The 27,149-nt window shown below is 39.0% G+C and overlaps 1 protein-coding gene across 3 annotated transcripts; it reads right to left on the reverse strand.

Annotated features, from left to right (window-relative positions):
- Positions 1-610: 610 nt before the first annotated feature.
- SIRT1 (sirtuin 1) lies at positions 611-25,643 on the reverse strand. 3 transcript variants are annotated; one of them, XM_004427076.3, is made up of 9 exons: positions 25,187-25,628; positions 23,459-23,575; positions 21,853-22,094; positions 19,890-20,042; positions 11,155-11,302; positions 10,276-10,355; positions 8,697-8,883; positions 6,288-6,851; positions 611-2,718 (listed from the first exon to the last, which is right to left on the reverse strand). In XM_004427076.3, exons 1-9 carry the CDS (start codon positions 25,575-25,577, stop codon positions 2,390-2,392), a joined length of 2,211 nt encoding a protein of 736 aa, XP_004427133.2. In that variant the 5' UTR covers positions 25,578-25,628; the 3' UTR covers positions 611-2,389. The 3 variants fall into 3 exon arrangements, with proteins under 3 accessions (XP_004427133.2, XP_014640403.1, XP_087288268.1); XM_087432142.1 differs by having other exon boundaries at positions 2,416-2,718; positions 6,259-6,851; positions 25,187-25,643; XM_014784917.2 differs by lacking the exons at positions 19,890-20,042; positions 21,853-22,094; positions 23,459-23,575; positions 25,187-25,628 and adding an exon at positions 11,832-11,956.
- Between the last annotated feature and the right edge of the window lie 1,506 nt (positions 25,644-27,149).

A 27,149-nucleotide genomic window follows, 5' to 3' on the forward strand; every position in this document is an offset into this window, starting at 1 on the left:
CTAATATCCGATGCCAGTCCTGTCTTTTCGCTGAGGAAGATTGGCCCTGGGCTAACATCCGTGCCCATCTTTCTCTACTTTATATGGCATGCCACCACAGCATGGCTTGACAAGTGATACATCGGTCCGTGCCCGGGATCCAAACCTGTGAACCCTGGACTGCTGAAGCAGAGTGTGCGAACTTAACCGCTACACCACTGGCCCTCTGCAGGCATTTTTTTAAATTTGCCCAGGCCCCACCTTTGCCAGTTAAATGTGTATCTCTTAAGAGGTGATGCTCAGGTTATATATACTTTAAATAAAGTTTCCCAGGTGACTTTTAATAGTCCCAGTTGACAGTCACTCAAAAGTGGGTAGAGGTCATTAGACCATCTCTCCTTATTTCTGCTAGCATCCTAGCTTGAGTTTAAGGCTTGGACTTGAACTCTAAGGAGAGGAGAGGTTTTGGTGTACCAACTGCTGCAGCCAGCACTTGGGCAGTGTTTGCTTAAGTACCATTCTTCTGTTATAAGTTGAATGAAGAAATGTTGAGAAGAAAGCATCTAATATAGCCTTCAAAACTATACAAATTCTATATCATCTTAAAATTTTATACCTTAAACAATGTAAGTTAACAGAAAAAAGTCAAATGACAATTTTAATAGACTTGAAAACAGTGTACAAGTATAAAACACTGGTTTTGTATTTCAAAAGTTGGAGGAAGATATCCAGTCATTAACAGTCTACAAAACATATGCCAGTAAGATTACATAAAAGACTATGTACAATATAAAAAGAGCTGAAAAGTCTTCACTGTAAAAATAATTTAAAACAAATTTTTCAATTTAAAATATCATCTATAGCACAAACACACATCATGCAAATGGTGAACTAAATATACTGCATTCTTTAGTGTAGCCAAATAAATTCAGATTGAGACATCTTTTAGGTAGAGAAATGCCCATTCAGTAAAATTTTTTTCTCTGGCAGTAATGGTCTTAGCTGGGTATTTTATCCTTAAAGAACAGCTATATGTCAAACTTTTTTTATTGTAGTAAATACTAAAACAACATAGGAATAATTTGGGAGTAATGTTGGGAAAAGGTGTGGAAAAGAAATGCTTACTGTGCAATTTTATATGAACTTCTTTGAAAGGCTAGAAGCTCCTGCAGCTGAGAAAGTTGATCTCTAGTTTTAAGGCAGGCTAAGCTTTTAAATAAAGACACGTTACAGAAACTAGTTTCATTCATTAACTATTCTATTACAAGCTACATCATGTTCATCTCTGTAATACTAGGCTAGCAGTTTGGTGTTTATTACATCAAATCCTCCCAACAGGAGACATGTACTTACTGGCTGAGTTATAATTGACATCTTATTACTTTGGAACTGTAATCAGAGACCTGTTGCTCTCATTAATGGAAGAGAAAAGCAGCAGTCCAAAACATTACTCTCTCCCCAGTTGAAGTACCATTATTATAGATTCATAAAGGCTTTGCATATTCACACCTTGGCAGTTTAATACTTGTGGAAAAGGATCAATGCAAGCTCTACCACAGTGATTGATTGATAGGTATTTAAACAACAATGGCAAATATTCTCAAGATTAAGGGGACCCAGACAGGCACTATTGTTTCTAAAGCAACTGAAACATTTCCAAAGCATTTATTTGTTTTTCAGGTTACTTTTATGAGCCAATATAGACATTACTACATGTCCACAGGAAGTACAAAAGCCATCTTCATTTGAACAATACAATGTTCCTGATACCCTTAGCACCACGTCTTACTTTAAAAAGCAAAGACAACTGAGTGCTCTCCCACATATTGCTGACTTCCTTCTACTCACATTGCATGTCATGAAATTTTTTAAAAAGTTAGCTGCCACAAGTTTTGGAAAATGCCAGTGTTTAAAAATAGGTAATTGTGCTAATAAAGAATCAAAAGTTTAGCAGAACAGAGATTTGAGGATTTCAAACCATTCAATGTTACAAAGAAAAGTGTGAAAATACCATTCTTTGGTCTAGATAAGCTGTTCCCTTTACATTAATTTAACATTCCAATGGCTTTTTGAAAACTTTAAAATGTTGAAACTTCACTAGGCAAAAACAAAATTATATATACATATGGATGTATCATACAAATGAACCTTTAAAAGAAAGTCTTGACCAACAGCTGATTTAAGATACTTAGTACCTTTCTTTTAAAAAAAGAGTTAGTGTTGAGTGTACAAGTACAGAAATAAGGAAGTTAAAAATTACACATGAAAAAACAATCTATTTTACCAGTCTATAAATATTACACCTTTCTGGTTTCCTTGCTCTGTTGAGTTCACACGTAAACATTCATTTTGACATGCTAAAAGTTCCTAATGCTGGTGGAACAATTCCTGTACCTGGACAATTATTACATTATGATTTGTTTGATGAATAGTTAATGTCCGTTGCTTCCTGTTTCACGGATATAGCTTCATTAACTGCCTCTTGATCACTTCCATCAGCTCCAAATCCAGTTCCTCCAGCTCTCTCATTAACATCAGCATCATCTTCCAAACCATTGTAAAATTCTTCAATCTCACTTTCATCCTCCATGGGTTCTTCTAAACTTGGACTCTGGCACGTTCCACTATCACTATTACTGCCACAAGAGCTCGAGGATAAGATGTCTTCTTCAGAGTCTGAATATACCTCAGCGCCATGGAAAATATAACGATTTGGTGGTAAAAACAGATACTGATTACCTGAAATAAAGTAATAAATGAGAAAGAAGTTATTTCCAGTTTTTTAAGACTAACTTGGTCTGACTGGGCAGTCTAGAATAAACATAGGTTCCAGCTCTGCCTTTTACCTAAGTATCATTACTAGAGGCTATTTCTACAGTGTTTTTAAAAAACAAGCTCTCAACTAAGTGGTGGGTGCAAATTTTAGTTCTGCCACTCACCAGCTTTGTAAATTTGGGTGGTTCTCTCTGTGCCTCAATTTCCTCATCTGGAAAATGAAATATTTTCACAACAACCCTAAATATTTTCATACATATTAGTATGAAAAAATGTAGAAAACCATGTGCAATAAAGGTTACTTAACCAACTCCTTTGAACAGATTTGATGAGATGAAGTATCCAGCTCAGCCTGTGTTAGATAACCCAATTCATATTCATTGAATATACCTTCTCTGAAGCACATATTATGCTTTCAAAGCATCTTCATTAAATATTTTCATTTAACTTTGCCTGCCTATTATAAACCTAAAATTAAACTAGTTTGTCAATAACGGCTTCACCACCTATTCAAAGTGTAGTCTGTAGATGCTAGCATCACCTGAGAGTTTGTTATAAATTTAGATTCTCGGGCCCCACCAGCCACCTACTGAATCAGAATTTATTTTTACAACAGTCCTATACACATTAAAGTGCGAAAAGCACTGATCTAGCACTGGACTTAAACCTTTCTTCCCCAACCCCCTCCCTAATTTGCATTCACAGTATAAGATTTGACCTATGATAATAAGGAGAGATCCCTCTCTCTCCCCTCAACTTTGGACCCCAGGTCAAGAGCACCTCCTCTGAGATGTTCTTCTCTTAAAAGCATCAGTTTGAGTCTATGAATACTAATAAAGTTTTTACAAGTCTCAGCTTGGTCAAATTTGGGTTAGCTTCTTTTGTTTACATTGTGATTTTTAAGAGAATGGGTGGGAACCCTAAACATTAATGATGAAATGTTTTCTACCCTAAAATTCACAAAAACAAGTAGCTTCTAACTTAAGTCTGCGTTTTCACACATAACGTTACAGTTACTGCAGTATATCCCAGACCAATTCACAAAAGCCCAACGACTACATAGTTATCTGGCGTGACATGCCATCTACCAAACATACCTAAGTTTCTCTTCAAAATAGCTTTCTAACTTTATTATTCACTATCATGACCCAGTTCTCTGAAACAACCTAATAGATGTGACCATTCTGATCCACAAAACTGATTTCACAATCCACTATTAGATCACAAATTAGAGTGTGAAAATCACTTATTTCCTTCTGTTTCAAGGGAATACATAGTATTCTTCAGTTTTCTAAGCCACTAGTATTAATTTTCATGATCAGAGAAAGGGCATCAAGTACTTGTATTCTAGCTGCTAACAGAAAACCCCATCACAGTACTTCTGATACGGCCATCTCCCTTGAATCACACCCACTCAGTCTTTTAAAGGGTCCCAACATGTGGCTGTTCTGTACTTTTCTTTGTCGAGTTTTGGCCTATGCTTCTAAAAATGCTTCATTCTGCTCTGGCCCCCCGAAGAACTGAAAAATCTATTTCTCAGCCCAAGTACCCTGTACCTGTTAGTTTTTGCCCTTTTCTTGGCAACCATAAAGACAGATATAAAGTTTACCTCATATATGTTCTCACTTTCTTTTCAGCTTGACCTCATAGCAGAAATAGTGGCAAACTAAAATGAGTCAAGTCTGGTTATTTGGTTTTAACAGCTACAATTTTATACTCTTTATATTGGTTATCTTTATAAATTCTCACAATACTATGAAATGTGTGCTATTTTATTCCCATTTTACAGGTTTGGTTAAGAAACAGAGAGATTAAATGACTTTGCCCAAGGTAGATCTGAGACAACTCAGGTCTAATTCCAAAGCCTGTACCTTTAAGGACTAAATTGGTCGAGTAAAACCAAAGTATAATACCAAAGAGACTGCTCCAGGTTTAATTTTTGTTTCCTGGGGCAAAGAGTTCTGTGTGTTTGATCCATCTGTCAAAAGATATTCAGAGAAAATCTCCAGTGCAAAGAAAATCCCCAGTGCAAAGTCTTCCAGTGCATAAGGAGACTTTGTACATAGTAGAGACTTATATTACCTGACTAAATCAACAGCAATTTTTCTACTTCTGACTCTTGCCACATTTGCAAACATAAGCATTCTAATACACCTTCTCTCATTTTCCCTGGGAAAAACTTCCCCTACTTGTAACTCGCTACTTATTGTTTAAGACCAAAAGTCAGGAGTCAGGTTTTTCGGAAAGCCTTCTATAACCTAAACCCCTCTAAGTAGCATCTACCTTTTTTTAATGTCACCTATTTTTATAATTATACGCAAACATCAGTAGATCAATTGTTCTATCTCCAGAACTTGCTAAACTGTAGTATGGAAAAGGCATAAAGGCTTATTCAACTGAACTAAGATTCATTTACAGCAAATGATTAGAACACTTAATACATTTGTCTAAAATTTGTCAGTTTTCACCATGTATAGTAAATGGAGTGGGATTTAATGTTTAAGTCATACAAGACTGTTACATCTACGTTAAAGAGCGCTTTTTTGTGTGTGAGGAAGATTAGCCCTGAGCTAACATCTGTTGCCAATCCTCCTCTTTTTTACTGGGGAAGATTGGCCCTGGGCTAACATCCATGCCCATATTTCTCAACTTTATATGGGACGCTATCACAGCATGGCTTGATGAGCTGGTACATAGGTCCCCGCCCGGGATTCGAACCTGCAAACCCTGGGCCGCGGAAGCAGAGCGTGCAAACTTAACCACTATGCCACTGGGCCGGCCCCAAGAGCACATGTTTTTTACTTTGATTAAATTAGAATTTTTCACTGTATATACTACTTGGACTTAAATGCTGATTTCCAAAAAAGTGATTTCATCTATATTAATTTAATACTAATTGGTAAAGACTTCCCATGTGTCAAAACAGGGTAGATGCTATTCCTAATATTCAGTGGAGAGGAATCAGAGAGATGTTTTCTAGATCTGAGACAACAAAGCATAGTGGTTAAGAGGATAGGCTCTGAGGATAGACCTGGAATCCAATCTGGCTCTTGCACGTCCTAGGAGTTACCTTGCATGGGATACTTAAGCTCTATTGTACTCAGTTTCCCCACCTGTAGCACAGAAGTAATAATAGTTCCTATCTCATGAGATTAAAATAGAATGTATGTAAAGCAGCTAACCCACAATAAGCACCCAAATCTCAGGCATCATTTCTACCAGCTAAAGCTCTCACCAGGCAATGGCAGAGCTCTCAATACTTGCCAGTTTTCTTCTCAATTTAATGCTTATTCCCTAGAGAAACACAAGGTACAGGGCACACTTTAATTATAAATTAAACACCCTATTTCTTCCCCATGTAAGATACCACTGTTTATCTTTCTCTAGCTTACATTCTCAACTTTACAGTTTCTCTAAACACAATCAACTGTTACATTTAGCTGCATAAAGCTACCCTGCCAAAATGGCTCATTTCTCGCAAATATTTTGTTACAATAATTATACCTTCAAAATGGCTCCACAGCCTTTCTTACCATCAAGCCGTTTACTAATCTGCTCCTTTGCCAGTCTAGCTGGCCAGCACTTTCTCACTGTTTCAGCAACTAAACTTCTTTCATTTTTCTCCCCAGTATCGGAGCCAACATTCTTCAAATCCGGACTTTCCAACTGTTCAGTAACACTTTCAATGCTCCTAGTAGATGTCTGTACTTCCTGTGGTTTTTCTTCTACACAATCTTTTGATTTGGACACATCTGGATCATCAACATTACTCTTTGTTGCTTGGTCTAAAAGTGTGACAATCACTGAAGAATCTGGTGGTGAAGTTCTTTCTGGTGAACTTGAGTCTTCTGAAATATTAAGAGGTGTGGGTGGCAACTCTGACAAATGAGCCAACTCTCTTTGTGTTCGTGGAGGTTTTTCAGTAATTTCTGAAAGCTTTACAGGGTTGCAGCAAAGTTTGGCATATTCACCACCTAATCTATGACACAATTCATTAATTATGACATCACAGTCTCCAAGAAGCTCTACATCAAAATGCAGATGAGGCAAAGGTTCCCTATTAATTAATATCTGAGGCACTTCATGGGGTATGGAACCTAAAAATAGGGTGAAAAATAAGAGTTAGAAAAAGGAAAGGGAGGTAAGTTAATAAAGCCACAACCAATACACTATGCAAAGGTCTAACACGCTCCTAATACCAAAAAAGAAACCCACCACTAGTACTTAACCAAACCGTTACATTTCATCAAGCTATTGAGTAAAAAAATTAGCAGTTAATCATCTTTTATAAAATTTCAGGTTCTGCTCCTGTTACCTGGTTACCTCTGAGCAATCTTCCCAGAATTTCCTACTCTGTACCTCAACTTCCTTGTCTGTATATTGGGGATAATAGCAGTGCTTATCCACAAAGTTGCAGTGCAGATTAAATGAATTCATATGTCAGATGCACAGAAGAGTTCTTGACACATAGTGAGTTATTCTACTGAAATAGCTCCTGATGAAGAGTGTGAAAATTCATACGAGACTATTCTCCACTATTATATATACCTGTCTACATTTTTTAAAAATTACCTCTGCCTATCCCCAACAAGCTATTCTACTAACTCACAAAAAACTTAAGAATTTCTCTGCCTTACCTTTAAAGAGAAAAAATAACTCAAAAAAATAAAGGAGCTTATACATTAAGTTTTCATGTTTTATTTAATTACAAATTGTCCTATATTCTACTTTAATAGAATTTCACAGCTATTTAGGAAGACTGAGTTAAACTGCTAAAGCCACCATATGTAGGGTAGGAGCGTTTAACTCCTTGTTTCTTCCAGCTGTTTCCTCTGGCTGCCTATTGGATTGCTGCTGTAGGGGTCTAATGTCATTCCCTGGTTAAGGGTTTGATATTCTCTCCTCTACTCCTTCCCTCACTTTTTAGGGCACACTTGATGCTACTGAATCCCCCCGGCAATCTTCCCTCTCCCTTGTTTCCTCACTAGAGGGAGGAAAAAGGTGGTATGAAAGCACGTGTTAAAGAAATATTCCTGGGCCGGCCCCGTGGCTTAGCGGTTAAGTGTGCGCACTCCGCTGCTGGCGGCCGGGGTTTGGATCCCGGGCGTGCACCGACACACCGCTTCTCCAGTCGTGCTGAGGCCGCGTCCCACATACAGCGACTAGAAGGATGTGCAACTACGACATGCAACTATCTACTGGGGCTTTGGGGGAAAAAAAAGGAGGAGGATTGGCAATAGATGTTAGCTCAGAGCCCGTCTTCCTCAGCAAAAAGAGGAGGATTAGCACGGATGTTAGCTCAGGGCTGATGTTCCTCACAAAAAAAAAAAAAAAAAAAAAGAAATATTTCTGAGAGTAAAAGGGACTTAAATTGTATTTGAGCATTGTGATACACACAAATACCCTTATGGGTAAAGTAGATCCACATATAATAATTATGACAAGGCATGACTGTTATTCTTACAAAAACCAATTATTTTGAACTCCCACATTCTGTCATACATGAGTACTTTACACTTCCATCAAGCTATACTTTTGAACTTACTGGACTTGAAATCAATTAAATTTGAAAGATCAAGTATAATCTAATAAAGACTAAAAATACATAGATTAAGGACTATTTCCTAGGTGTATGTAAAGTAGTTGAAGCTAACTCCTGCCACATTGAAAACACGTTCTGTTGAAAAGTTTTAGTTGAACTGTTTCCCTTGTCTTAATTTTTCATATACATTAGAATCTAACATTACTTCTGTTTTGACAGTCCTCTCCCTCCACCAAAATGTCAGATTAACCAATCTTCATGCATAAGAATGTCACCTAAAAAATAAAGTTTGGCTCTTCACCACTTTTTAACAGAACAAGATCACTGGGGTCTATTGTACAGACCCACAACTTGGGGCAATATATATACAAATATTCATTACAGATCATCACCAACTTACTTGGAATTAGTGCTACCGGTCTTACTTTCAGGGAAGACCCAATAACAATGAGGAGATCAACTTCATCTTTGTCATACTTCATGGCTCTATGAAACTGTTCTGGTAAATTTTCACCAAAAAATACAATCTCTGGTTTCATGATAGCAAGTGGTTCATCAGCTGGGCACCTAGGACATCGAGGAACCACCTGCATGTTCCAGATTTTGGTTGAGGTGGGGAAGAGAAGGGAAAGCCCAAGTTAGAAATACTCAACATTTCCGCACTTCCTAAGAAGGCATTTCAAAATTATCAAAACAGAAAAGCTGTGGGGTCAGCCCCGTGGCTTAGCGGTTCAGTGTGCGCGCTCCGCTGCTGGTGGCCCGGGTTCAGATCCCGGGCGCGCACAGACGCACCGCTTCTCCGGCCATGCTGAGGCCGTGTCCCACATACAGCAGCTAGAAGAATGTGCAACTATGACATACAAACTATCTACTGGGGCTTTGGGGAAAAAAGGGGAGGAGGATCGGCAATAGATGTCAGCTCGGAGCTGGTCTTCCTCAGCAAAAAAAGAGGAGGATTAGCACAGATGTTGGCTCAGGGCTGATGGTCCACACAAAAAAAAAGAAAAAAAGAAAGAAAAGCTGTGGATAAATACCAGGGAAAACTGGATACAACCTAAATGTCAGTGTCAACTGTCAATAACTGGTTAGTTTATTAACATACAAAGAAATACAATGTTGCTATTATAATATCTGTAGTCCTACATTTGATATTCAAGAGTCCACTGTATATTAAAAGGAAAAACCAGCATGTATAGGTATATATGCACACACAAGACCTAATTCTCTAAAAAATTGTGTAAGATAATGATTCCATTTTAATATGCTGTCCTCCTCTCATAACTATACAGTCATACGTCACTTAATGACAGGAATATGTTCTGAAAAATTCATTGTTAGGTGATTTCACCATCATGTGAACATCATAAAGTCTACTTACACAAACTTAGATAGCATAGCCTACTACACACCTAGGCCATATGGTACTAACACGGGACCACAATCATGTATGCGGTCTGTGGTTGACTGAAATGTCATTACGTGGTGCATGACTGTATATGATTAATTATACATGCAGCTAAGCACATAGAATTTATTTCTGGAAGGTTTTTATTCTCTGCCATATTTTCCTGTATATAATTTGATAGTGGGCATACATGAAATACCTTTTACAATAATTTTTTAAATGTTTTAAAGGATTACCACAACTAATTTAAGATTCCAAATCTGAAAGGCACTAAAAAGGGAAAGTAAGGAGAAAAACTAAATATAGCAACACCTCACTTTATGATCTGGGTTTTTATTTAAGGCTTAGATATTAAGGAGCCAATTTCATCATTTTAGAGACATTATGGAGCAATGTTTTCAACTTAAAGTATTGAAAGCTTCTTATGTAATTTCACCAGAATTCCCAATGGTTAACACTCTCTTCCTGGATCTTTCTGTACCACATAAATACTTTCAAAAAAAAAGGATTTGGAGGCAACAGAAGAAACAGATCAGAGACATGCACAATTCCTAAAATATGAGTGATAAATTACCTGATTAAAAATATCTCCTCGTACAGCTTCACAGTCAACTTTGTATTTACAAATCAGGCAAGACGCTGTTGCAAAGGAACCTAAAAACAACCAACATACACATAGGCTTTATTAAAGGAATGTTTTCATTTCTTAAAATACCACAAAGGTTATAAAACAAAGTTTCACACCAGAAAATTTAGTGAATTCCAAAATTTTAAGAGATTCCATGGAAGAATTTGGGTGATGAATAATTAAAATAATTATATAGATAATAAATAAGGAGAGAATCCAATCCTCAATTACTGAGACATTGATATAATGATGCCTCATAAAGCTACTCTTTTCAATAAAATAAACCAACTCCTCCTGGGATAAAACAGTGCAGAATTGGAAGTTTACAATTGTATTACCTTAGCTTAACAATTGTTTTAAAAACAGTTTAGATACATAAGAAAATGGTCTGTTCATACTTTAGATTGAAAGTCGTCTAAATTTGTGAAAGTCGTCTAAATTTGTGAAATCTGTACATCTGAACTACCTAGTTTCTTTCGTTCAAAAACTAAAGATGTCATGTTTTTTCATACCTGGCTAATATTACTTTTGTAATCAAAAAGGTTATTTAAAATAATTTAGTGGAATGCAACTGCTGCATCTTTTGAAATCCAAAAGCACATTAATATCTGATGTTTTGTACAAACAAGTGTCAAGGCCAAGCTGGTTTCATTTTTTTCTGAATTTATCTATAATTGATCAGGTAACATGATTAAATAATAGGGCTTGATCTCCATTCCTGGATGCTTAATCTCCATTCCTGGATGGCAGCCTACTTTCTAATCCTAATTTTTCCTATAAAACTAACTAACCAAGTAACAGAAAGCAATTCTCAAGTTTACTAACCATGACATTGAATTATCCTTTGGATGCCTGCAACCTGTTCCAGTGTATCTATGTTCTGAGTATAGTTGCGAAGTAGTTTTCCTTCCTTATCTGACAAGGCTATGAATTTGTGACAGAGAGATGGTTGGAATTGTCCAGGATATATTTCCTATATAATGCAAAAGGCAGAAAAAAGATTAAAGAAATAAGTATAACAGATGTCATATGTTTAGGTTTAACAAAAAAACTACTGATAATCCCCCATGTATAAATAATCTAAAAAACAATACATGAACATCTCAAAGCATCTAGATGGATGCCACACACACCTACAAAAGGACTGTTGCTATAATATGTATAAAATTCAGCAATTAGTGAAGTTGGCCCCTTGAAGAAAAGGATAAAGTCGACCCATAAACATCTCTAATAAATGTTAATAGATATTTTAATATAAATCAGAAGAAATACACGCCTTAGGATAGATCTAATTTTTATTGGCTGTAAATTCAGGTTTTTTTTTTTTAAAAGAAGAAGGGGGAAAGTTTAAACTGAAATGAAAGATATCAAAGGTATGGTGACTTCTTTTCTAAAACTAAAAAAAGGCACTGTCAACATAAAAATATTAAAAATTTTTGATTCATCATTTATTACAAATATTAACCTGTTGGAAGTTTAAAGCTAAAGTTTTAATTCCTTACCAAAATTGTTTTCTTTCCACTGCACAGGCACATACTGGTATAGTAATGAGTTGCTCATGAATGCTGAGTTGCTGGATTTTGTGTGTGTGTTTTTCCCCCCAAATAATGCTTCAATGCTGTTTCTTCTTTAAAAACAAAGAATTCAGATATACACATGGCAAAAAGATCAGAGAAAAAGTATCAATTTTGGTCCTCTCAACTTCTGACAGTGTTTCTATTAAATTTCATTTAAGTGACCATGGCAAAGGAAGTTTCTTCTCTACTTTTTTGTTTAAAGTAGTGCTACCAACACTTCCTTACCATTCATTACAGCCTCTAACCTATTACAATGCTAGCAAAAAACTAGACACAACTGCATGTCCATCAATAGGAGACTGGTTGTGGAAATATGGTACATCCATAATAGTGGAGTATGCGGCCATTAAAATGAATGAGGGAGGTCCAGATGCACTGACCTGGAAGATGGTGCATGACATAAGTGAAAAAAGCCACTTAGTCACCAGTGCGTATAGTTTTTTTGTTGTTTTGTTATTAAGCAAAAATGGAAATTATATGCACATGTATATAGGTATGTTCATATAACAAAGTCAGGAAGGATACAAACAAGCTATAAACAGCAGTGAGTGGGAACTTGCACTTCTGACATTATACAAAAAAGTTTAATGAGATTATACAATGTTACCGCAATAAAAAATAAAAAGGAAAAAAAGATTAGATGACTTTTAACCTATTTAATATTTCAAATTTAAAAAATCTACAGGGATACCTTTTAGGTAAAAATAATAAGCAAATCTCATTATAACAGCTATCACATACATGTCCATATGCTACTGAAAATCTGCATTACATAAAAATCCAAAAATTTTGCCTCATTCAAATATCATGAATTTCATGGACAACTTTGCAATTTAAGAAACAGACAATGCATATAGAAAGAAGTAACAAGTGAAGAGCTTATTAAAACTCATGTTTATAGAAAACTGAAACCCACATTGTTTTGGACCATTGGGTTGTGCTATATTAACCACTGCTTTCTCTCCAGGATGCTTTGTTCTAGTACATTTACATTTACCTTTAGAGGATTAATCACAGAATCTTATTAAAGCTCCCTCTGGAAACAGCTGTTAGAATATTTTAACAAGTATCAGAATATGCTAGGCAACAGATAAAATAGGATCTCAAGAAGTAAGGGAAGTGGTAACAGCATACCAAGCGCAGAACAAGAACAAATGACTACCTCCAAAGCAGTGTCGGGGAGCAAGAGTACCAAGACTCCACCGTCTTGGAATGAACTTGTGTGTGCCTTATCACCACCGCCCTCCTTTTTAAAGGGGAGGGTACGAAGCACAAAGGTGTGGGATACTAGATTCGGCTCTGCACTCCCTTCATGTTTCCCTTCACGTCCAACCCATAATAGTTCAGTGTAGTTTAAACCTTAAAGTTACGAATCCATTCCTATAGTGGGGATAATTTCTGAAGACTTTTTTTGTTTTATTTTATAAACCTTTCATGTGATAGAACCTAAGTGATTTGAATCTTAACTTGGTCTATTTTCTTTCAAATATGCAGTGGACCATGTCTAAATCATTGGATTTAAACACTGTGTTCAAACTAAGGGATATAATCTGAAAAAATGAAAAAGAATTACTCTGGAAGGACTGTTTTAACAGAAACTACTCATAAGGCAGGCTCTTAACATGAAAAGTTTGCTAAAAACCAAATGGCTGCAGATACAGCTTTCAGATAAAGTATGGATTAATTCTTCCTGCAACATGCTACCCTGTTCTAAGCAAGACAGGCCATCCCAAATCTGAACATTCTAAATCCTATTCAGGAACCAATCACGTGGGCCTGGAACCAATTGTGTAGTCTGGGCCATTCTGTTACTTCCATAGGGATCCTTATAGATTTGAGTGGAAAGAGAGCTGGGACCAAAGGCTCAAAAACGCTATTAAAAAGACACGTCGTGAGAGGGCCAGCCTGGTGGCGTAGTGGTTGGGTTCACACGCTCCGCTTCAGTGGCCTAGGTTTGCCGGTTCGGATCCTGGGCGTGGACCTGTGCACCGCTCATCAAGCCATGCTGAGGCAGCGTCCCAGAGAGAGCAACCAGAAGGATGTACAACTGTGACATACAATTATCTACTGGGGCTTCAGGGAGAAAAAAAAGAAAAAAGGAGGAAGACTGGCAACAGATGTTAGCTCAGGGCCAACCTTCCTCAAAAAACAAAACACGTTCGGAGCTGGCCCCATGGTGTAATGGTTAAGTCCAGCACACTCCGCTTCAGCAGCCCGGGTTCACCGTTTCGGATCCCGGGCTTGGACGTACACCAATAATCAAGCCATGCTGTGGCGATGACCCACATACAAAACAGAGCAAGACTGGCACAGGTGTTATTAGCTCAGGGCGAGTCTTCCTCAAGCAAAAAAAGAGGAATATTGGCAATGGATGTTACCTCAGAGCAAATCTTCCTCGCCAAAAAAAAAAAAAAAAAAAGACGTTGCTTCCACACAGCTGTGTGCAGAAACATGCAAACAATTCAGTAATTGGCCATAGGCAACCAATGTGGTCAAAACTAAACCTTAGAACTATCTGCCAGAGTGAGTTTTCATGCAGAAATGATGGCTTTCCTCCAGAGACGCTCTCTGCTTGATTTCTTCCCAAAATTTCCAGTAATATGAATGAGACCCCACTCAAAGGCAGGAGTGTTAACTGCAACCCCTCAAAACTAAAAGGGCTCATCAAAGTTCGAGATGCCACTATTTGCTATTATCTACCTCCTTCCTCCCTCAGCACAGAGGGAGGCAATAAGAAGAGTTGGTAGGAAACTAGAACGTAAATTCTCCATGCTGCCAAAGAGAGAAGTAAAACTGATCCATCCTGGTAAGGAAAATCCTCATAATCCCTTGTCTGGTTTCATTCATTCCAAAAAACTACACTTGAATAGACTATTCAATATCTTACCTAATCAATACTTACAAATTACAGTTAGTCACCTGACAAAGAAATTCAACTGTTCTAAGTCTGGTTCCCTGAGGAACTCCAAGTTCAGCAAACTTTTCCCACACAGGACACCGTATAGTAAATATTTAAGGCTTTGTGGGTCATACAGTCTCTCTCTATATAGTCTCTGTCGCAACCACTCAAATCTTCCATTGTAGTGCAAAAGCAGCCATAGACAATATGCAAATGACTGAGCAAGGCTGTGTCCCAATAAAACTTTATTTATGGTCACTGACAGAATTTCATACAACATTCATATGCCGTGAAATACTGTTCATTTTCCCCATCCATTTAAAAATTCTTAGCTCATATGCTATACAAAAACAGGCAGTGGGGGGCTGGCCCCGTGGCTTAGCGGTTAAGTGTGCACGCTCCGCTACTGGCGGCCCGGGTTCGGATCCCGGGCGCGCACCCATGCACCGCTTCTCCAGCCACACTGAGGCCGCGTCCCACATACAGCAACTAGAAGGATGTGCAACTATGACATACAGCTATCTACTGGGGCTTTGGGGAATAAAAAGGAGGAGGATTGGCAATAGATGTTAGCTCAGGGCCGGTCCTCCTCAGCAAAAAGAGGAGGATTAGCATGGATGTTAGCTCAGGGCTGATCTTCCTCTCACACACACACAAAAAAAAACCAGGCAGTGGGCCACATTTGGACTAAGGCCGTAGTTAGCCAACCCATGTACTAACCTAACACAAGAGAATTTCAATTAATCAAGCTATTAGTTATCACTTAATGAACTTTTAGTACGTACCAGGCAAAACAGGAGCACTTTTAATATAATGTTGTAGACTAGGCTGAGGGCTGGTTCTTACATTTTAAAGGGGTGTAGAGGAAAACAAAGAATACAGGTCAGAGCTACTATGTGGTCCACAAAGGTCATATTTACTTCCTGGCCATATACAGAAAAGATTTGCTGGCCCTACTGTAGACATATATATCCTCATTTTGCAGATGAAAAAACCAAAGCACAGAAGTAACTTGCCAAAAGTCACAAAAGCCAGTAAGTAGCAGAGCTATCATTCAAACCCAGTTTTGATACCAAAGTGCAGCTCTTAACCACTATGCAATACTGCCTTTTCAATTTTTGATCCCTCAACCTCAGGTTTCTTATTTTTCTTTTAGGCAAGCACCATTTCATTAGGTACCGCAAACTAGTCTAGTAAGACTAATCAAGACTAGTCTAGTAAGTACACTTCATTTTGCACTTCTTCATGGGATTACTGGAGGCTGGAATTCCAATCATCTTCTAACATAAAAACACTCTTCAACATCATGTTCCCACAACTAAGTAAGAAAAGGATCCCAATGGAAAAGAATAGTTAAGAACAAACAGGTGATCCAAAGATATACCATGGCCAGTAGTAAAAAGCAGTCATCCACACAGAACACTAATATGATAATGAAAGATGCTAATTTCTTATATTAATCTGATAGTTTTGACTGCCTTAAAAACAACTCTAGATAGCCATTAATAGGAAACTGATTAAATATAGTTGGTATGACTATAAAACAGTACTATGCAGCCTTTTCTTAAAAATCATGTAGGGGCCGGCCCTGTGGCGTAGTAGTTAAGTGTGCGCGCTCCGCTGCTAGCAGCCTGGGTTCGGATCCCTGGTGCGCACCGATGCACCACTTGTCAGGCCATGCTGTGGCGGCGTCCCACATAAAGTGGAGGAAGATCAGCACGAATGTTAGCTCAGGTCCACTCTTCCTCAGCAAAAAAAGGGGAGGATGGGCAGATGTTGATCTCCTCACAAAAAAAAAAAAAAAATGAACACTGAGGGAAAAGCTTAAGGAGAAATTAGTGAGGACAAAGAATGAAGGATAGTATCCAAAAATGGAGGATGGGGAGGGTATATTATATTTTACTAGATTCCTAAAATATTACGTGAATAAAATACTCATAACCTAAAATTTCCTACCAGTTGCTATACTAGGCAGAAAGTTCATCAAGATAGTTTATGACTTTTTTGCTGGTTATGAGAGAAAATGAATTTAATATGAAGCCATGAAAACAGGAAATATTATTGGTGAAATTTAGACATTTTGGAAGGAAAGAATTTCTACACATGTATCAAGCCACTGCTTGTAAATAATTATTGAGAAGAAACTTAGATTTCATTTAGACTGGAAATTCCAAATAATGGAGAGGTATGTTAAAGAGGTTCCTGGCCAATTAGAGCAGCTTCTCAAACTACTGACATTTTGGGGTGGCTAATTCTTTGCTTTGAGGAGCTCTCCTAAGCGTTGTAGGATATTTAGCAGCATCCCTGGCCTCCTCCCACTAAATGCCATTAGCACCCCTACCCCCAGTCTTGACTCTCAAAAATGTCTCCAGACGTTACCAAACATCCCCTGCAAAATTGCTCCCTGTTTGAGAACCAGGGTATTACAGTGTGCCTAGCTGTGGTACCACTTTGAATTCTTTTACACAAAAACACTAAAACACTGGCCCTGGGCTAACATCCGTTCCCATCTTCTTCTACTTTATATGGGACGCCGCCACAGCATGGCTTGCCAAGCGGTGCATCAGTGCACACCCGGGATCCAAACTTGCGAACCCCAGGCCGCCGCAGCAGAGGGCGCCCACACAACCGCTTGTGCCACCGGGCCGGCCCCTCAGTATTCATTTTTACATCCAAATTAACTCAGCCTCTCCTACCTATTACTATTAATTTTAAATGCAACTTCAGCAACTAGAAGCTTTCTTTTAGACAGTTCCTAATGTGAGAATTAAAGTACAACAATTCTATACGACTAGCAGTTATAAAGGTTAATTTCTTTAGCTCTTACCATAACTTAAATGAAAACTCAGAAAACCAATTAAGCAAAATTAAATTTATATAAACAAGATTAGAAAAGGCTACACCTTATAAATGATTGAATTTATTTTTTTTCACTTTATTAACTAACAGTAAAAACATGCATAAATTCTTAAAACTTTTAGAGAAGTGGAAAATGCTACCCCTCCAACCTTTTCTTCTCCCAGGTGGTATAAAATCTGTACACAGTGGTTAAGAACAGTAACTCATTAACAGTGTACCATTTTTACTGTAATTCACATATTTTCCCTTATGCACTGTCTAGATTTCTATTAAGTGCATTTTTAAAAGTTCTTATAGTTTATCAGAGTAATTCTGAATTGCTTCTACAGATTTTTACATGTCAAAGCTGGTCTAAGCTAAAAATGAATACCCAGTTTGTTCATTAGGTAACTAAGGTTACAGTCTTTCTCAACCTTGCTATTCCTATTCTCAGTTACCACACTTTTTCCAAGCGTCAGGTTACTCCTTTACCAGGCAATTTAATATATACTTAATAGGAAAAAATGCTGACAAGTTGGTTTGGGCAACATAATTTGCTTCCTCTCAGAACACAGAATTTACAGCAAAAATCTTGTGAGCATTATATAAATGCACTAATGAATCAAGTTTTTATAATCAGATATAAGATTAAAATAATAATTTCTGGTTACCTGCTGGCCTTCTAAAAGTGTTCATTTCTGCTAACTAGAGCTATTAGAATGCCAGTGTCCTAGGTCCAATTCAAGAACCCTATAACTAAGTAATGTATCACCCGTCTTCAAAATCATGCAGTAGTACCATGAACAGCACTATGTTAAAACAGTAAATCTTCACTAATTCATAATCTTGTAATTAAGAAAAATAAAAAGAAACTAACTTTATACTCTTTATTCAATTCAGTTTGAACCAGATGTCTGTTCTAAAGCTTAAATGACCATCATTACTGCTGATACATGAAGTGTGCAAAATTTTTATGTTTCAGGTTGATTTTTGGAAAGATTAAAAATTCTCTTAGTAGCCTGAAAATTTTTCCAATTTAATTTTCAGTTTTAGCAATTAAATCATATCCAAGAAATTTTAATATAATTTCCCCATTTTACTCTAATTCCTATTTATAACCACAGTTGGATGAAACAAAGTATTTCTTTAAAGATAGTCAGACAGTTTAAACTAACACCATTTATTCTGAATTTGCAGAGCTTTTCGTATAGTTACATAAATAGACCACATGATTTGAAAGTAGCTGAGGTTACCCTTTAATTAAAATTCAGGTTCATCTAATTTCTAGATTCACTAAAAAATAGTCACTAATACAAAAAGACCTTTTCAAATATACTGAAGTTTAGTAATAACAATTTCTTTCCACAAGAATAAACTCTAGGAAAAAAAATAAAAGTTTTCTGAGTAAAATCTCTTGGGAATGGTATAATGTAGTATCAAACTATACTGTAGAGCAGAGCTGCCCAAAAGAAATATGTGAGCCATGTATGTAATTTTAAATTTTCTAGCAACCACATTAAAAGCATGAAATTTTCATAATTTATAACCTGTTATCAAAAGTATTATTATTTTCACATATAATCAATATTTGTTAATATATAATAAATAAAATTAATAATATTTCTATTTTTCCTATACTAGGTTTCCAAATTCTGGTGTGTCTTCCACACTTACATTATATATCTCATTACACTTAAGTACTCAACAGCCCCATGTGGCTAGTAGCTCCTGAACTAGACAGCGCAGCTCTAGAGACTCTAGACCAGAAAAGAGCAACCTTAACTAAAATGCAACCTAAGAATCTTCTCCACTCCTAATTACAAATTTTTCAGGCACGTCCTCATGTGTTAAAACCTGGCTACTGTAATACATACCAAAGCAGATGTTATAATCTTTATGACCCATAAAAAATAGTAAAAATCAAAACAATGATGTTACTTTTATATGGTCTTCTAACCTCTAAAAAGGCCTGGACAAATGTAAAAGCCATTACTGAAGTGCAAATTGCAAAAAAGTGAAATAGCCTCTTCTTTGAAAATAAGATCAATCCTAAAATGAAGAAGAGTAAATGACAGTCCCTTTCAGGAAGAAGGGAATTCTGACTGATATGACTTTATTTCAGTGGTCTTACTCCACGACAGTACTAGTACCCAATTTTCTAGTAGTAAGCTTTAGAAGTCTGAATGTGAACAAAATATTTTTTCATGAGCGGAGGCCAAAGGGACAAATAGAAGAGTTCATAGTACCTTTGCAAACTTGAAGAATGGTCTTGGATCTTTTCTGAAATATTCAATATCAAACATTGCTTGAGGATCTGGAAGGTCTGGGAAGTCTACTGCAAGGCGAGCATAAATACCGTCTCTTGACCTGAAGTCAGGTATTCCACAAGAAACAGAAACCTGAAATATGCATGGCATAATTTATATAATTAAATCTTCTACCTCTACCTTTATAATTACTAGTTCTTTTATCATACCTTCAGGGAACAGTTAAAAAATATTTTAGTTTGAAACTTTTTTGGGGGAAGAGATGTACTGCCCCACTATAATTTCAAATAGAAATAAAACACCCCAAAAACAGTATAATTAAATCCACCACATATTCCATTCATAAGGGGGCAAAGAAGTTTAAGTCAGGCTAATTTTAAACCTTTAAGCATTTAACCAACAAATTAAAGCAACTGCAATTTGATTGAGAAGATGATAAACTATTTCAAGTTATTTTAACTATAAAGCAGGCAAGAATTTCTATCATAGTCAAGTACTTCCAAAGAAATCTCTCATCTGGTCAGGGTTCTACTACTTCAAGAATACTAAATTTCTGTATTTACTTTAAAAACTATGTTGGGGCCGCCCCATGGCTTAGCGGTTAAGTGCGCGCGCTCTGCTACTGGCGGCCCGGAGTTCGGATCCCAGGCGCGCACCGATGCACCGCTTCTCGGGTCATGCTGAGGCCTCGTCCCACATGCAGCAACTAGAAGGATGTGCAACTATGACGTGCAACTGTCTACTGGGGCTTTGGGGGAGAAAAGGAGGACTGGCAATAGATGTTAGCGCAGAGCTGGTCTTCCTCAGCAAAAAGAGGAGGATTAGCATTGATGTTAGCTCAGGGCTGATCTTCCTCACAAAAATAAATAAATAAATAAAAATAAAAACTGTTGTAAAGTATTTCAGTTCTTAATTTTTAAGACTAGATTTAAACACTATGCTTTTTCTACAAATAAACCACGACATTTCAAATGGTGATTTCAGAAGTTATCTTTTTGTTTCACAATTTTACCAGAGCTGACTCCGCTTTGACCTCAGAGTAAAACAAATTTGTCTAAATCACATCCGGGAGCAAAGCACAACTATTCTTTTCTTTTCTTTTATAATTTTATTTATTTATTTTTCCCCCAAAGCCCCAGTAGATAGTTGTATGTCATAGCTGCACACCCTTCTAGTTGCTGTATGTGGGAAGCGACCTCAGCATGGCCGGAGAAGTGGTGCGTCAGTGCACACCTGGGATCCGAACCCGGGCCGCCAGTAGCGGAGCGTGCACACTTAACTGCTAAGCCACGGGGCCGGCCCTTAGCACAACTATTCTTGATGAGCATTTAAGATTAAATAATACCATCCCTTAACTCAAAAGGGCAGAAAGCAGAACTGAATTCTACTCCAGCAGCTGCCCGGGTCACTAACACACAATACGCAATAGCCTTAGGTAGCTAGTTAACTGCAATCCTAAAGTGGGGCAAATGAAAAATGTCAAGCCACCACAATCACCTTAATTTAAAAGGGAGGGGAAGCAGGGATCTACCAATACTAAGTTCTTTACTTGTGAATACCAATTAGGTTCCTGGTTTTCCCATGAAGATCCAACAAATACCCAATTTCTGCATCAGACCCTGACACTTGAATGCAAGCAGAATTCCCTGCATCTCCTTTAGGGACTGTGGTATAATGTAGGCAAAAATCTTACCTTAATTCCACTTACCTGCTGTGCTAATAAATAAAAAGCAAACCTTTTTTACGGTTGTTAGGTTTTTTAAAAAACTGGACCAATTTAGCAACTGCTGCTGCACTCACTTTTTAGCAGTTTCCAAACACAAATGCCCATTATCATGTAAGGATAAATTCTTCTACCCCAGAAAAATGTTTAACTGGAAAAGGTATAAGAAAAACATATGCCACCTCCCCCTTTTACTAGTGTTTTATACATCTTACATACCCCAGCTCCGGTTAGAACTATTATTTTCTTGCACTCTTGCAGTAATTTCACAGCATCTTCAATTGTATTAATATCTTTTCTTTTTTTCCTTTTTGGTGGTTCTGAAAGGATATTAATAACAATCTGCCACAGTGTCATATCATCCAATTCAGGTGGAGGAATTGTCTCTGGTAGTAAATCTTTAAGAATCGTTCGAGGATCTGTGCCAATCATGAGATGTTGCTGAACAAAAGTATATGGACCTATATTAAGAAGGAAAAGAATTAGATCAAATCCACTTCCAAGTAATTAAAAATCTCATTTATTTTCTGAAGTAATGAATTAGCAATCCGTAAGGTTTTTTGAAAAGAAAATGCAATATAAAGGTATTTCATTCTCATGACATCTTCAGAGCTAACGCTATACACCAATGAATTGGGGAGGAGATCAAATAAACAGTTGGGCCTGTCCATTGAGCTATAAAATACCAAGTATGTATTTTGAGAGTCTAACTACTAGAATTAAATTTCTACAGTTAAAATCTAGAAAAATACACCATAATTAATAACAGAAGTATGTACAAAAGGATTCTACAAATCAATATAGGAAACATCTTACCAGTCCCAAAAGCCCATACTATTTATCATTAAAGACAAAAGAAAAAAAAATATACATATCTTTTTAAATTTTTCTAGTAATAATCTTCAGTTTGATCTTAACCAATCTCCCAAAATGACACACACCACTCTGATATTTTTTACCCTGAAATTTCTTAGATCAGTTTCCTAGGTTTAGTCAAGGCATTTTTGAAAGAATGAGAGCTCATTAAGAAAAAGATTACTTTTGAGATGATCACATTATAACTTTGGTATAAAAATCTGATAGTGTTTTCTACTTCAAAATACTTTCCCATTGCATCTACATACTTAATAAATATTTACTGAGCACAAACTATGTGTCAGCCACTTTTCTAGGCACTGACAAAACAGTGTACCAATCAGTCAAAAATCCCTGCCCCCATGGGGCTTATACTCTAGTACAGGAAACAAGACAATAAAAAAAGTTAAGTGTTGGGCCGGCCCTGGGGCTTAGCGGTTAAGTGCGCAGGCTCTGCTACTGGCGGCCCGGGTTCAGATCCTGGGCGCGCACTGACGCACCATTTCTCTGGCCATGCTGAGGCCGGGTCCCACATACAGCAACTAGAAGGATGTGCAGCTATAACATACAACTATCCCCTGGGGCTTTGGGAGAAAAATAAATAAATAAAATTAAAAAAAAAAAAAGTGTTAAGAAAAATTAAAGAAGAGATATGAAGTGAGGGAGCAAGATACTCTTAATGGGAGGAAGAGTATTCCACACAGAAGGTATGAGTGAAAAGGGCTCGAGGTGTGAGAGAGACCTGGTTGAGAAATACCAGATGCCAGCTTCCGTGGGCCTGAGCTGCTACAAACAAAAACAGAACAAAGCACTAGACTTTCCCTAGAAACATAAGCTGACATTAAATCTCAGCAAGCACTTAAGAACCTCATCACTAGGTTATAAGGGGGCAGAGAATTACACTTTCAGTTGGCATAAAACAAAAATACAAAGAAAAAAACATTTATTCTCTAAAGCTGTGAAACCATACCTATCCGCGGCCTTGGAGTCCAGTCACTAGAGCTTGCATGTGAGGCTCTATCATCCTCATCACTTTCACAAGAATGAAAACCGTTGGTGATTATTTCATCACCAAACAGAAGATCATCTGCAAAAGAAACCAAAAGTAACTCAAGGTTGCTTAAACAATCTACATCTAAAATGTACGAAGATCTACAATGCAAAGATTTTCTTTCTGGTTTTTGTTGGTGAGGAAGATTGGCCCTGAGCTAACATTGGTAGGCATCTTGCTTCTATGTTGTGTATGTCATGCCGCCACAGCACCACTTGATGAGCCGTGCATAGGTCCGCGCCCGGGATCCAAACCTGCGAACCCCAGGCCGCACAACTGGAGTGCGCGAACTTAACCACTAAGCCACCAGGCCCACTCCTGAATAAAGCACCTAACATTTATACAGCCCGTGTAAAGAATGCCTACTGGGTTAGCTTTCACCGTTCACAGGAGCAGTATATCCTCATTTTTAGCGCTTCTTCCCAGAATCTAAAAGTTTCAGTTCGTCAAAATTTAAATAAATTGAGTCTACCTAATCAAAACACAAAAAGTAGTAACCTAGTTAGATTGACTTTATCGATCACAAATAATGGAGTTCATGAAACTTGTCACACAAAAATTCACCAAAAAAGTCGTTCAAATGAAGTACAGCAATTTGCACTTCTCTTACATAATACTAAGTATACAACGATATCTTTGCATTATTCGTTTCCCCTATTAAAGTGTGTTTCTTGAAATCAGGGGTCGTTTTACTAATCCAGTTCCTAATGCACACGTTGTTACCTTTACAGACGGTCAAATGGTCCACTGATTGGATTTGATACAAATACTGATAAAGACAGGGCAGAAACTCCTCAGATGGAAAATAAGAAACCTTCAAAGATGACATGACATATACAACTAACAACCGCTTGCCGTATGCCAGAAAAAATGTCAATTCGTGTTTCAAGGTTACATATACACACACAAAAAGATTATACTTAATCTAAAAACCATTATAAGAACATGATTAGAGGAGAAATACTATGCATATAAAGTGCTCTTACAAGTACTATCACTCCTATGCCCACTATTAATTGCACCACAGAAGGGTAATGTCTTTACGTAACGTCTTTATGCTCTTCAAATTTTGCAGGCTATGACTTTAGAAATAACTTTGCTGTTTAAAATTTAAACTAGTTTAAAAATAAAGACCGACTGCACAGTCACCAATTGTCAAAAGTCACCAACTGCACAGGTGTCAGTTTGCAAAGACGACTGCAAAAGGTCGATGCAAGGGACACGCAAAAGTTGCAGATTTAATTGTGCTGGGGGGGGCGGGGGGTGGGAAGCAAAAGATGTCTAACAAAAGCAATATGTTATAAGAGTAGGAGGAGAGAGAAACATTTTTAAACCAACTGCAAGAGCTTCCCGGCCCGGCGGCTGCGCAAAGCGCGAAGCCCGGGCGGGCGGCGGACAGAAGGAAGGCGGGAGGAGAGGGAGGGAGCGAGTCCGCGGGCCGCTCGCGCAGCCAAGCCAGCAGCAGCCGGGCCAGCAGCACCGGAGGCGCGCAGCTCAGGAGGGCTGTGGTTGGGAGGGGCACGCCAAAGAGCCAGCCCTGAGCCCCCAGCCCGCACCAGGGAACCCCCCCCACCGACCCCACCCCAGGAGGGGCCCCGGGAGAGGGAGGAGGGGATGCGCAGTCCCGGCCGCCCGCGCCCTGCGCACCTCGGTACCCAATCGCCGCCGCCGCCGCCTCTTCCTCCTCCTCGCCTTCGTCGTCGTCGTCGTCGTCGTCGTCGAAGTCGTCGGCCGGTGGCGGCTCCCGGGATAGGCCCTGTAGGCCCGGCCCATTGTCTCCTCTGGCCGCCGCCGCCGCCTGGGCCTCCCGCTCCCCGCCCGCCACCGCCGCTGCCGGGCAGCTCCCGGCCGCCGCCGGCACCTCACGCTCGGGGGCCGCCCCACCAGGCTCGCCCGGGCTCCGCCCGAGGCCGGGGCCGTCTCTCCGCGGCCTCTTGCGGAGCGGCTCCCCGGCGGGTGGCGACGCGGCCTCCCTCTCGGCCGCAACAGCCGAGGGGGAGCCGCCGGACTGAAGGGCGAGCGCCGCCTCGTCCGCCATCTTCCAAACTGCCTCTCTGGCCCACCTCCGTCGCCTCCTCTGCTCCCGCTCGACTCGCGGCACTGGCGCCCCCGCGGCTCCGGCTGCGGGAGATTTAAACCCCGTCACGTGACCCGGCCCTCCCCGCCCCCGCCCCCCCGCCGCTCCCGCCACCCACGCGGGCTGGACCACAACACGGCGGGTCACGTGGCTGGCGAAGGCGGCGTGGGCCGGGAGGAAACGCACCCTGGGCGGTGCGGCCCCACCCCTTGGCGGCGGGCGCTCGGTGCTGCCAAACTCACCCCTTTCTCAACTTCTCTTTCGAACTGTCGTTAAATCGCTGCCGCCAGGCTGGCTCAAGCTCTGATTCACAGTGCGAGTTTCCACTTCTGCCTTAAGTGCACACCTTGCTTGCTTTAGTCTTTTCAAGATTTAAGCTAAGGGTTAAAACTTAGTTCCTGAGAGGCGAGAAGGAATGAAGCTGGCCAAGGCTTAGCTCCCGGACGGAGGCTGGATGGTGGGTCTGTTTTGTTAACAGGTGTGAGTAGAGGCGAAAGGACACAGCTCACTCCTCACACCATTCTGACAGCTCTTCTTGGCTCCTTTTTCTCTTTGCTTCTCTCCTAAGCCGATTGCTTTTTTCCCCTCTCTCCATCAGTTGTAGGGTGATGTAGGCTGTCAAATCCTTAAAGGCATGTGTACCGCCTGGAAAGACTTTTGACCTGGGGGGTTGGGGATCAACCTATCTGCTTTCTGGCCTCAGCTTGGCTCCAAATGTGTGTGAATTCCCTTCTCTGGGCTTCACAAAGTGAGTGTATTGGGTCAAGTGGGGCAATATAAAAAGAGTACAGAATGAGCATGACTTGGCCCCTATACACCTCTGGGTTTGGGTTAGTATTTGAGATCTTTCCCTTCTAACTTGAGCAAGTTAGTTAACCTTTCTAAACCCAGTGTTCTCATCTCTAAAATGGTAATACCTATTTTTTAGGGTTGTGATGAGAATTAAATGAGATAGGCAGATGTAAAGTGAGGGATACATAGTAGCTCAAAAATATTAGTTACTTCCCTATTCGAAGCCCCTACTTTCCATTTACCCTGAAATTGCAGGACTCTGTCACTCCATATCTATCTTTAACTAAGGACTCATATAATACATGGCAGATCTAGAGCCAGTGCTTGGTAGGGCATCTGCTTCTGGAGTGCGGCATTTCTGTCCACTTAAAGCGCCTCTCCGAGTTTACAGTAAATCATCCCTTAAGCTGAACGTGGGTCTTGCCTATACTGCACCAATTACTTGTGTGAATTTAGGCAAGCAACTTAAGTTGTTTCTTCATTCTTAAAAAAAAGTAGAATATTGGAAATCTATCTCTAAGGTCCCATCTATATCCAAAAGTCTTTGTACCTCAAATTAAACTGAGAATCTCCCCTTACAACTGATCATTTCTTTTCATTTCTGAAAGTGATTATCTCTTTCAAGAAGACTTGGAATCAACTTTGAAGTGTTTCTTCAGACTGATGCTCTGTAACCAATCAGTGACCAAATCCTGTTGTGCTTCCTTCCTTCCTATACTCTCTCCAATTCCTGACTACATA

Source organism: Ceratotherium simum, chromosome 6 (assembly GCF_057802395.1).
Source record: "Ceratotherium simum simum isolate JZ-2026a chromosome 6, ASM5780239v1, whole genome shotgun sequence".
NCBI lineage: Eukaryota > Metazoa > Chordata > Mammalia > Perissodactyla > Rhinocerotidae > Ceratotherium > Ceratotherium simum.